General features: G+C 56.1%; 1 protein-coding gene across 2 annotated transcripts in view; it reads right to left on the reverse strand.

The window, feature by feature from the left end:
- Position 1: 1 nt before the first annotated feature.
- Positions 2–12998, reverse strand: part of BIN3 (bridging integrator 3) — a 33784-nt gene continuing 20787 nt past the window's right edge. For both annotated transcript variants that reach the window (XM_072357089.1, XM_072357090.1), the window contains exons 5-9: positions 11295–11431; positions 9186–9226; positions 7433–7574; positions 4704–4838; positions 2–759 (exon numbers count right to left, since the gene is read on the reverse strand). In XM_072357089.1, coding sequence (XP_072213190.1) covers positions 613–759; positions 4704–4838; positions 7433–7574; positions 9186–9226; positions 11295–11431 — 602 coding nt within the window. In that variant the 3' untranslated portion in view covers positions 2–612. The remainder of the gene's footprint in view (positions 760–4703; positions 4839–7432; positions 7575–9185; positions 9227–11294; positions 11432–12998) is intronic.

Raw genomic sequence — 12998 nt, forward strand, 5'->3', positions numbered from 1 at the left:
TGGTCCCTCTGTCCCTATAAGCTCACACTGTCCCTATACGCTCACACTGTCCCTATATGCTCACACTGTCCCTATGGGGTCACATTGTGTATGGGGTCCCTATGTCCCTATGGGTTCCCTCTGTCTCTATGGTGTCCCTCTGTCCCTATACGCTCACACTGTCCCTATGGGGTCACAGTGTCCCTATGGTGTCCTGCTGTCCCTATGGGTTCCCTCTGTCCCTATGGGGTCACAGTGTCCCTATGGTGTCCCGCTGTCCCTATGGGTTCCCTCTGTCCCTATACACTCACACTGTCCCCTGTACACTCACACTGTCCCTATGGGGTCCCTCTGTCCCTATGGTGTCCTGCTGTCCCTATGGGGTCCCTCTGTCCCTATAAGCTCACATGTCCCTATGGTGTCCCGCTGTCCCTATGGGTTCCCTCTGTCCCCCTATGGTGTCCCTCTGTCCCTATACGCTCACACTGTCCCTATGGGGTCACAGTGTCCCTATGGTGTCCTGCTGTCCCTATGGGTTCCCTCTGTCCCTATGGGGTCACACTGTCCCTATGGTGTCCTGCAGTCCCTATGGTGTCCCTTTGTCCCTACACCCTCACACAGTCCCTATGTCCCTCAGTCGTCCCCCACGATGCTGAGCGCCCTCATCTCGCTGATCGTCCCCTCGTTCTCCTTCTCCCGCTGCTCATCGCTCAGTTCGGGCCGGTCGATCTGAGCCGTCAGCTGCGAGAAGATGGAGCGGAGCTCGGAGTAGAAACACACCTGGAGGGGGCGGCAGTGAGCGCTGAGAGCATATGGGACAGCAGCACACATAGGGCACAATAGGGCACTATGGGGTCAGCAGCACATATAGGGCACTATGGGGACAGCAGCACACATAGGGCACTATGGGGTCAGCAGCACATATAGGGCACTATGGGGACAGCAGCACACATAGGGCACTATGGGGACAGCAGCACATATAGGGCACTATGGGGTCAGCAGCACACATAGGGCACTATGGGGTCAGCAGCAGCCATAGAGCTCTATGGGGACAGCATCATACATAGAGCTCTATGGGGTCAGCAGCACACATAGGGCACTATGGGGTCCAGCACCACACATAGAGCACTATGGGGACAGCACCACACATAGGGCACTATGGGGTCAGCAGCACACATAGGGCACTATGGGGTCAGCAGCATATATAGGGCACTATAGGGTCAGCAGCACACATAGGGCACTATGGGGTCAGCAGCACATATAGGGCACTATGGGGACAGCAGCACACATAGGGCACTATGGGGTCAGCAAGCACATATAGGGCACTATGGGGACAGCAGCACATATAGGGCACTATGGGGTCAGCAGCACATATAGGGCACTATGGGGTCAGCAGCACACATAGGGCACTATGGGGTCGGCACCAGCCATAGAGCTCTATGGGGTACAGCACCACATATAGGGCACTATGGGGTCAGCATCATACATAGAGCTCTATGGGGTCAGCAGCACACATAGGGCACTATGGGGTCAGCAGCACACATAGGGCACTATGGGGTCAGCAGCACACATAGGGCACTATGGGGTCAGCAGCACATATAGGGCACTATGGGGTCAGCAGCACATATAGGGCACTATGGGGTCAGCAGCACACATAGGGCACTATGGGGTCAGCAGCACACATAGGGCACTATGGGGTCAGCAGCACACATAGGGCACTATGGGGTCAGCAGCACATATAGGGCACTATGGGGTCAGCAGCACACATAGGGCACTATGGGGTCAGCAGCACACATAGGGCACTATGGGGTCGGCACCAGCATAGAGCTCTATAGGGTCAGCAGACACCCATAGGGAGCCCTATGGGGTCAGCAGCACACATAGGGCACAATGGGGTCAGCACCACACATAGAGCACTATGGGGTCAGCATCATACATAGGGCGCTATGGGGTCAGCACCACACATAGGGCACAATGGGGTCAGCAGCACACATAGGGCACTATGGGGTCAGCAGCACACATAGGGCACTATGGGGTCAGCAGCACACATAGGGCACTATGGGGTCAGCAGCACATATAGGGCACTATGGGGTCAGCAGCACACATAGGGCACTATGGGGTCAGCAGCACACATAGGGCACTATGGGGGTCGGCACCAGCCATAGAGCTCTATAGGGTCAGCAGCACCCATAGGGAGCCCTATGGGGTCAGCAGCACACATAGGGCACAATGGGGTCAGCACCACACATAGAGCACTATGGGGTCAGCATCATACATAGGGCGCTATGGGGTCAGCACCACACATAGGGCACAATGGGGTCAGCAGCACACATAGGGCACTATGGGGTCAGCAGCACACATAGGGCACTATGGGGTCAGCAGCACACATAGGGCACTATGGGGTCAGCAGCACACATAGGGCACTATGGGGACAGCAGCACACATAGGGCACTATGGGGACAGCAGCACACATAGGGCACTATGGGGTCAGCAGCACACATAGGGCACTATGGGGTCAGCAGCACACATAGGGCACTATGGGGTCAGCAGCACACATAGGGCACTATGGGGTCAGCAGCAGCCATAGAGCTCTATGGGGACAGCAGCACACATAGGGCACTATGGGGTCAGCACCACACATAGGGCACTATGGGGTCAGCAGCACCCATAGGGCACAATGGGGTCAGCAGCACACATAGGGCACAATGGGGTCAGCAGCACCCATAGGGAGCCCTATGGGGTCAGCATCACCCATAGGGAGCCCTATGGGGTCAGCATCACCCGTAGGGAGCCCTATGGGGTCAGCATCCCCATAGGGGATCCCATCCGAAGGGATGCTGACCCCAAAACAGCACTGCGCCCTATGGGGGATGCTGACCCCGGTGTTCTCTATGGGGATGCTGACCCCATTGTGCCCTATGGGGACACACAGCGCTGTTCTCCACAGCGCCACCCAGTGGGCAGAAGGGGGAGGTATCTTGATGTGCCAATTAATGCTGCTAATTGACACAGGGGGTATGGGATGTGGGATATAGGGTATGGGATATTATGGGATATGGGATGTGGGATATGGGATATTATGGGCTATGGGATATGGGGATGTAGGCTATGGGCTATGGGAGCAGGCTATGGGATATTATGGGCTATGGGATGCAGGCTATGGAATATGGGATGCAGGCTATGGGATATTATGGGATATGGGATGTGGGCTATGGGCTGCAGGGTATGGGATATTATGAGCTATGGGATGCAGGCTGTGATTATATTATGGGCTATGGGATATGGGATGCAAGATATGGGCTATGGGATACAGGGTATGGGATATTATGGGCTATGGGATGTGGGATATGGGATGTTATGGGATATGTGATGTAGGATATGGTATGTTATGGGCTATGGGATGCTGGCTATGGAATATGGGATGCAGGCTATGTGATATTATGGGATATGGGATGCGGATATGGGATATTATGGGCTATGGGATATTATGGGCTATGGGATGTTATGGGCTATGGGATGTTATGGGCTATGGGATGTTATGGGCTTGGGATGTTATGGGCTATGGGATGTTATGGGCTATGGGATATTATGGGCTATGGGATGTTATGGGCCTATGGGATGTTATGGGCTATGGGATGTTATGGGCTATGGGATATTAATGGGCTATGGGATGCAGGCTATGGATATTATGGGCTATGGGATGTTATGGGCTATGGGATGTGGGATGCAGGCTATGGGATATTATGGGATGCAGGGTATGGTATATTATGGGATGCAGGCTATGGGATGCAGGCTATGGGATATTATGGGCTATGGGATATTATGGGCTATGGGATGCAGGCTGTGGTATATTATGGGCTATGGGATGTGGGATATGGGATATTATGGGCTATGGGATATGGGATGCAAGATATGGGCTATGGGATGCAGGGTATGGGATATTATGTGCTATGGGATGCAGGCTATGGTATATTATGGGCTATGGTATATTATGTGCTATGGGATATTATGTGCTATGGGATGTTATGGGCTATGGGATATTATGTGCTATGGGATGTTATGGGCTATGGGATGTTATGGGATATGGGATGTTATGGGCTATGGGATGTTATGGGATATGGGATGTTATGGGCTATGGGATGTTATGGGCTATGGGATGTTATGGGCTACGGGATATTATGGGCTATGGGATATTATGGGCTATGGGATATTATGGGCTATGGGATATTATGGGATATGGGCTATGGGATGCAAGATATGGGCTATGGGATGCAGGGTATGGGATATTATGGGCTATGGGATGTAGGGTATGGGATATTATGGGCTATAGGATATGGGATATTATGGGCTATGGGATATGGGATGTAGGCTATGGGCTATGGGATGCAGGCTATGGGATATTATGGGCTATGGGATATTATGGGCTATGGGATATTATGGGCTATGGGATATTATGGGCTATGGGATGTGGGATATGGGATATGGGCTATGAGATGCAGGGTATGGGATATTATGGGATGCAGGCTATGGGATGCAGGCTATGGGATATTATGGGCTACGGGATATGGGATGCAGGGTATGGGATGTTATGGGCTATGGGATGTTATGGGCTATGGGATATTATGGGCTATGGGATATTATGGGCTATGGGATATTATGGGCTATGGGATGTTATGGGCTATGGGATGTTATGGGATATGGGGGTCCCACATTGTGGCTCCCACCTGTGCCCGGATCAGCGCCTCGAAGCTGGGTTTGAAGAAGTCGATGCGGCTCATGTAGAACTTGGGCATCTCGTCCAGCAGCTGCTGGTTTTTGGCCTCAAAATCGTCCTTCACGGGGCGCAGCTCCTCGCGGGCCTGTGGGGGATGGGGACGTGTGGGGTGGGGGGCAGCACCGCTATGGGACCCACGGCTGCCCCACGGCTTTGGGAAGGGCTGCAGGCTGTGAGTGATGTGGGATGGGGACGGTAACTGCCCCATAACCCCATGTCTGTGCCCTATAACCCCATATCTGTGCCCCAGAACCCCATATCTGTGCCCATAAACCCATATTTGTGTCCCATGGCCCCACATCTGTGCCCCATAACCCCATATCTGTGCCCTATAACCCCACATCTGTCCCCCATAACCCCATTTTGTACCCCACAACCCCATATCTGTGCCCTATAACCCCATATTTGTGCCCCACAACCCCATTTTGTACCCTACAACCCCACATCTGTGCCCCATAACCCCACATCTGTGCCCCATAACCCCATATCTGTGCCTCATAACCCCATATCTGTGCCCCATAACCCCACATCTGTGCCCCATAAACCCATATTTGTGCCCCATAACCCCACATCTGTCCCCCACAACCCCATTTTGTACCCCACAACCCCATATCTGTGCCCCACAACCCCATCTCTGTGCCCCATAACCCCACATCTGTCCCCCACAACCTCATTTTGTACCCTACAACCCCATATCTGTGCCCTATAACCCCATATTTGTGCCCCATAATCCCATATTTGTTAATGGAGAGGGGCTGAAGTGGGGAGAGGGTCTGAGATGGGGAGAGGGTCTGCAGTGGTGGAGAGGGTCTGCAGTGGGGAGGGGGAGAAGAACTATAGTGGGGAGAGGGGCTGAAGTGAGGAGGGGGAGAGGGTCTGAAATGGGAAGGAGTGGGGCTGAAGTGGGGAGGGGGGAGAAGGACTGCAATGGGGAGAGGGTCTGCAGTGGGGAGGGGGGAGAGGGTCTGAGGTATGGAGGAGTGGGGCTGAAGTGGGGAGGGGGTCTGAAATGGGGAGAGGGTCTGAGGTGGGGAGGGGGAGAGGGACTGCAGTGGGGAGAGGGGCTGAAATGGGGAATGGGAGGACTATAGTGGGGAGAGGGTCTGAAGTGAGGAGGGGGAGAGGGTCTAAAATGGAGTGGAGTGGGGCTGAAGTGGGGAGGGGGGAGAAGGATTGCAATGGGGAGAGGGTCTGAAGTGGGGAGGGGGAGAGGGTCTGAGGTAGGGAGGAGTGAGGCTGAAGTGGGGAGAGGAGCTGAGGTGGGGAGGAGAGGGGCTGGAGTAGGGAGGAGGGGGAGAAGGACTGCAATGGGGAGGGGGAGAGGGGTCTGAAGTGGGGAAGAGGAGAGGGTCTGCAGTGGGGAGGGGGAGAAGGACTATAGTGGGGAGAGGGTCTGAGGTGGGGAAGAGGAGATGGTCTGAAGTGGGGACGGGGAGAGGGTCTGAGGTATGAAGGAGTGGGGCTGAAGTGGGGAGAGGAGCTGAGATGGGGAGAGGGTCTGGGGTGGGGAGGGGGAGAAGGATGGCAGTGGGGAGAGGGGCTGCAGTGAGGAGGAGGTCTGAGATGGGGAGAGGGTCTGAAATGGGAAGGAGTGGGGCTGAAGTGGGAGGGGGGGAGAAGGACTGCAGTGGGAAGGGGGAGAGGGGTCTGAAGTGGGGAAGAGGAGAGGGTCTGCAGTAGGGAGGGGAAGAAGAACTATAGTGGGGAGAGGGGCTGAAGTGAGGAGGGGAGAGGGTCTAAAATGGAGTGGAGTGGGGCTGAAGTGGGGAGGGGGGAGAAGGATTGCAATGGGGAGAGGGTCTGCAGTGGGGAAGAGGAGAGGGTCTGCAGTGGGGAGGGGGAGAAGGACAGCAGTGGGGAGGGAGAGAGGGTCTTCAGTGGGGAGGGGGGGATGCTGTGAAGGGAGGGGGGAGAAGGACTGCAATGGGGAGAGGGTCTGAAGTGGGGAGGGGGAGAGGGTCTGAGGTAGGGAGGAGTGGGGCTGAAGTGGGGAGAGGAGCTGAAATGAGGTGGAGTGGGGCTGAAGTGGGGAGGGGGGGAGAAGGACTGCAATGGGGAGGGGGAGAGGGGTCTGAAGTGGGGAAGAGGAGAGGGCCTGAAGTGGGGAGGGGAAGAAGGACGGCAGTGGGGAGAGGGTCTGAGATGGGGAGAGGGTCTGAGATGGGAAGGAGTGGGGCTGAAGTGGGGAGGGGGGAGAAGGACTGCAATGGGGAGAGGGTCTGCAGTGGGGAGGGGGAGAAGGACTATAGTGGGAAGAGGGTCTGAGGTGGGGAAGAGGAGAGGGTCTGAAGTGGGGAGGGGGAGAGGGTCTGAGGTGGGGAGGGGGGGGCTGGAGTAGGGAAGAGGGGGAGAAGGACTACAGTGGGGAGGGGGTCTGAAGTGGGGAGGGGGGAGAAGAACTATAGTGGGGAGAGGGGCTGAAGTGAGGAGGGGGAGAGGGTCTAAAATGGAGTGGAGTGGGGCTGAAGTGGGGAGGGGGAGAAGGACTGCAATGGGGAGAGGGTCTGCAGTGGGGAGGGGGAGAGGGTCTGAGGTATGGAGGAGTGGGGCTGAAGTGGGGAGGACGGGGAGATGGACTCCAGTGGGGAGGGAGTCTGAAGTGGGGAGGGGGTCTGAAGTGGGGACGGGGAGAGGGTCTGCACTGTGGTTGCAGGGCTGCACCGTGGTGCTGTTGCCCACCTGGTGCAGCTTGGCCAGCACGGGCCCGCTCCGCTCCTTCTCCTCGTACTTCTCCACCTTGTTCTGCAGCCGCCGATAATCCTGCAGCGTCTGCTCCCGCCGCTTCACCGCCATGTTCAGGCTGGGGAACACGCTGCTGAACCTGCAGGGGGGGAACGACAGGATGCAACGTGCAGGGAGCACGACACAGGCTGCAAGGCTGCAACGTGCACAGAGCACAACACAGAGCTCACAGCTCCCATCGCACTGCACAGCCCCATAGCAGCTTAATCCCATAGCACAGCCCCATAGCACCATAACCCCATAGCAACTTAATCCCATAGCGCAGCCCTATGGCAGCAGAATCCCATAGTATAGCCCTATGGCATAATCCCATAGCACAGCCCTATAGCAGCTTAATCCCATAGCACAGCCCTATGGCAGCAGAACCCCATAGCAGCATAATCCCATATCATCATAATCCCATAGCACAGCCCTATGGCATAATCCCATAGTATAGCCCTATAGCAGCAGAATCCCATAGCAGCATAATCCCATAACACAGCCCCATAGCAGCGTAATCCCATAGCACAGCCCTATGGCAGCAGAATCCCATAGCAGCATAATCCCATATCATCATAATCCCATAGCACAGCCCTATAGCATCTTAATCCCATAGCACAGCCCTATGGCAGCAGAACCCCATAGTATAGCCCTATGGCATAATCCCATAGCACAGCCCTATGGCAGCATAATCCCATAGCATCTTAATCCCATAGCACAGCCCTATGGCAGCAGAACTCCATAGCAGCATAATCCCATATCATCATAATCCCATAGCACAGCCCTATAGCAGCATAATCCCATAGTATAGCCCTATGGCATAATCCCATAGCACAGTCCCATAGCAGCATAATCCCATAGCATAGCCCTATGGCATAATCCCATAGCACAGCCCTATAGCAGCTTAATCCCATAGCACAGCCCTATGGCAGCAGAACCCCATAGCAGCATAATCCCATAGCATCATAATCCCATAGCACAGCCCCATAGCAGCATAATCCCATAGCACAGCCCTATAGCAGCATAACCCCATAGCACCATAACCCCATAGCACAGCCCTATAGCAGCATAATCCCATAGCACAGCCCCATAGCAGCATACCCTCACACAGCCCCATATCCCAACACAGCCCCATACCCTCACACAGCCCATACCCTCACACAGCCCCATATCCCAACACAGCCCCATACCCTAACACAGCCCCATACCCTCACACAGCCCCATACCCTAACACAGCCCCATATCCCAACACAGCCCCATATCCCAACACAGCCCCATACCCTCACACAGCCCCATACCCTCACACGGCCCCATACCCTCACACAGCCCCATACCCTCACACAGCCCCATACCCTAACACAGCCCATACCCTAACACAGCCCCATATCCCAACACAGCCCCATACCCTCACACAGCCCCATACCCTAACACAGCCCATACCCTCACACAGCCCCATACCCTCACACAGCCCCATACCCCAACACAGCCCCATACCCTCACACAGCCCCATACCCTCACACAGCCCCATACCCTAACACAGCCCCATACCCTCACACAGCCCCATACCCTCACACAGCCCCATACCCTCACACAGCCCCATACCCTCACACAGCCCCATACCCTAACACAGCCCCATACCCTCACACAGCCCCATACCCCAACACAGTGATGACAAACCTCCCTGGGCTCACATGCTGGTGCCAGAACTTACTTCTTCAAGGGCTCCATGACCGTCCTCTGGATCTGATTCACCTGGTGGGGGCAGAAGGGCTGGTTATGGCCTGGGTTGAGCTCCCCTCCCCAGCACCACCAACCAGCCCCAAGTGCTTGTGATGAGCCAACCCAGAGCCCCTTCATGTCTGACCTTAAGGCATCACCAACCCCCCAATAGTTGGGGCTGTGGGTCGGGGTCCTCCATAGAGCTCATCCACCCCCAGTAATGGGGCTGTGCATCGGGCTCCTCCCAATGCTCCTCCATGGCACGTCTGCATCCCAGCTTCAAACCCAACCCACCCCACTGCACCCATAGAAGCACAGGGGTACAAACAGGCTGCCAGGAACCCCACATCCGACCCCAAATCCCACCCCCACTGTACCCATAGAGCCATCAAGTCTGCCCCCCTCCCACCCCCCCCTGCCCACCAGGCCCCGTCCCTCACTGTCCCTCTGTTTCCTTTGCATGCCCCCCCCGTCCCATAGGGTTCAGTGTCACTGGAGCATCTGCAGGCGTGGATTGGGATGGAGCTTAGTGGTGTAGGGAGAGCAATGGGGATGGGGACACAATGGCTGCACCCCCATCCCAAGCTGTACAATGACTGCACCCCCCCATCCCAAGCTGTACAATGGCTGTACCCCCCCGTGCTGTACAATGGCTGTACCCCCCCATCCCAAGCTGTACAATGGCTGTACCCCCATCCCAATGGCTGTACCCCCCCATACTGTACAATGGCTGTACCCATCCCATACTGTACAATGGCTGTACCCCCATCCCAATGGCTGTACCCCCCCATGTTGTACCATGGCTGTACCCCCATCCCATGCTGTACAATGGCTGTACCCATCCCATGCTGTACAATGGCTGTACCCATCCCATGCTGTACAATGGCTGCACCCATCCCATACTGTACAATGGCTGTACCCCCCATTACAAGCTGTACAATGGCTGTACCCCCCCATCCCAATGACTGTACCCCCATCCCATGCAGTACAATGGCTGTACCCCCATCCCAATGGCTGTACCCCCCCCATACTGTACAATGGCTGTACCCATCCCCATGGCTGTACCCCCCCATGCTGTACAATGGCTGTACCCATCCCCATGGCTGTACCCCCCCATACTGTACAATGGCTGTACCCCCATCCCATGCTGTACAATGGCTGTACCCCCCCATACTGTACAATGGCTGTACCCATCCCATGCTGTACAATGGCTGTACCCCCATCCCATGCTGTACAATGGCTGCACCCCCATCCCAAGCTGTACAATGGCTGCACCCCCCCATGCTGTACAATCGCTGTACCCATCCCATGCTGTACAAGGGCTGTACCCACCCCAAGCTGTACAATGGCTATACCCCCCCATCCCATGCTGTACAATGGCTGTACCCCCATCCCCATGGCTGTACCCCCCCATGCTGTACAATGGCTGTACCCCCCCATGCTGTACAATGGCTGTACCCCCATCCCAAGCTGTACAATGGCTGTACCCCCATCCCAATGGCCGTACCCCCCCATACTGTACAATGGCTGTACCCATCCCATGCTATACAATGGCTGTACCCCCCCATGCTGTACAATGGCTGCACCCCCCCATGCTGTACAATGGCTGTACCCCCATCCCAATGGCTGTACCCCCCCATGTTGTACCATGGCTGTACCCCCATCCCATGCTGTACAATGGCTGCACCCATCCCATGCTGTACAATGGCAGTACCCCCCCATCCCATACTGTACAATGGCTGTACCCCCCATTACAAGCTGTACAATGGCTGTACCCACCCCAATGGCTGTACCCCCATCCCATGCTGTACAATGGCTGTACCCCCATCCCAATGGCTGTACCCCCCTATGCTGTACAATGGCTGTACCCACCCCAATGGCTGTACTCCCATTACAAGCTGTACAATGGCTGTACCCATCCCCATGGCTGTACCCCCCCATGCTGTACAATGGCTGTACCCCCCCATGCTGTACAATGGCTGTACCCATCCCATACTGTACAATGGCTGTACCCCCCCATACTGTACAATGGCTGTACCCCCCCATGTTGTACAATGGCTGTACCCATCCCCATGGCTGTACCCCCCCATGCTGTGCTCACCTTCTCCTGGTTGAACGAGTCCATCCTCCTCATGGCGGTGTCGAAGGCCGTGACCATGTCCAGGAAGGCAGCGTCCTGCTCACACAGCGGGTTGTTCAGCAGGTCCGAGGAGATCTTCACTGCTGACTTGGACATGGCTGAGCACAGCGGGACGGGGGGGGCATGTAAAGGAAACAGGGACAGTGAGGGATGGGTGGGCAGGGGGGGCTGGGAGGGGGGCAGAGTTTGTAACCTTGATGGTTCTATGGGTACATTGGGGGTGGGAGGGGGGCAGACTTGGGGGTCTTGATGGTCTTTTGCAGCCTTGATGGTTCTATGGGTACGGTGGGGGTGGGGGGTGGGATGGGGGGGTGCAGCCATTGTACAGCATGGGATGGGGGGGTACAGCCATTGGGATGGGGGTACAGCCATTGTACAGCTTGGGGGGGGTACAGCCATTGTGTCCCCATCCCCAGGGCTCTCCCAACACACACAGCTGGGGGCTGTGTTAGGGTATGGGGCTGTGTTGGGATATGGGGCTGTGTTATGGTATGGGGCTGTGTTAGGGTATGGGGCTGTGTTGGGATATGGGGCTGTGTTAGTGTATGGGGCTGTGTTAGGGTATGGGGCTGTGTTAGGGTATAGGGCTGTGTTAGGGTATGGGGCTGTGTTAGGGTATGGGGCTGTGTTGGGATATGGGGCTGTGTTATGGTATGGGGCTGTGTTAGGGTATGGGGCTGTGTTAGGGTATGGGGCTGTGTTAGGGTATGGGGCTGTGTGAGGGTATGGGGCTGTGTTAGGGTATGGGCTGTGTTGGGATATGGGGCTGTGTTAGGATATGGGGCTGTGTTCGGGGTGACACGCTCAGCTTTCAAGGTACCATGGGATAATATGGGGGCTCAGAATCGTGCTGTGATCACACAGCTCCCATCCCAGCATGGGGGGGGGGGGGTCCGGGGGTCCCAACCTTCCCCCTATACGCAGGTGCACAGCTGAAGGAGCGGTGCCCAAAGGGGCAGAGCTGCTGCTGCTGGGAGGCAATGGGGCTCCCCACGGCTGTGTGGGCTCAGCTGGGTTTGCCTCCCTTCCCTGCAGCCGCTTCGTGCCTTGAAATGAGAAACCGGGCTGCGTTTGGCCGGGCCTCGTTTGTGTCTTTGCCATAGAAAGGAACGGAAAAAGAAAGTCCTCCCACTGCTCCTCTGGGGCTTGAAATGCTCCGTGCAAACAACGCCCACCGCAATGGGAGGGGAATCCTGAGCAACCAGGATCCGAGCCAGGATCCCCAGCAGCGCCCTGCGTCCCTGCAACGGCTCTGCAGCGCGGATGGGGCTCCTCCTGCTTCTGCTTTTGCATCTGCATGGCACGAGCTGCCCTGCGGAGCAGCGTGCAGGTAGATGTGCTGCTGCAGATAGATGTGCTGCTGCAGATGTGCTCCTGCTCTGTGCTCCTACAGATGTGCTCCTGCAGATGATGTGCTCCTGCTCTGTGCTCCTGCAGATAGATGTGCTCCTGCAGGTAGATGTGCTCCTGCAGACGATGTGCTCCTGCTCTGTGCTCCTGCTCTGTGCTCCTGCTCTGTGCTCCTGCAGATGTGCTCCTGCAGGTAGATGTGCTCCTGCAGATAGATGTGCTCCTGCAGATAGATGTGCTCCTGCTCTGTGCTCCTGCAGGTAGATGTGCTCCTGCAGATGTGCTCCTGCAGATAGATGTGCTCCTACAGATAGA

Source organism: Excalfactoria chinensis, chromosome 25 (genome assembly GCF_039878825.1).
Source record: "Excalfactoria chinensis isolate bCotChi1 chromosome 25, bCotChi1.hap2, whole genome shotgun sequence".
In the NCBI taxonomy this organism is placed as follows: domain Eukaryota; kingdom Metazoa; phylum Chordata; class Aves; order Galliformes; family Phasianidae; genus Excalfactoria; species Excalfactoria chinensis.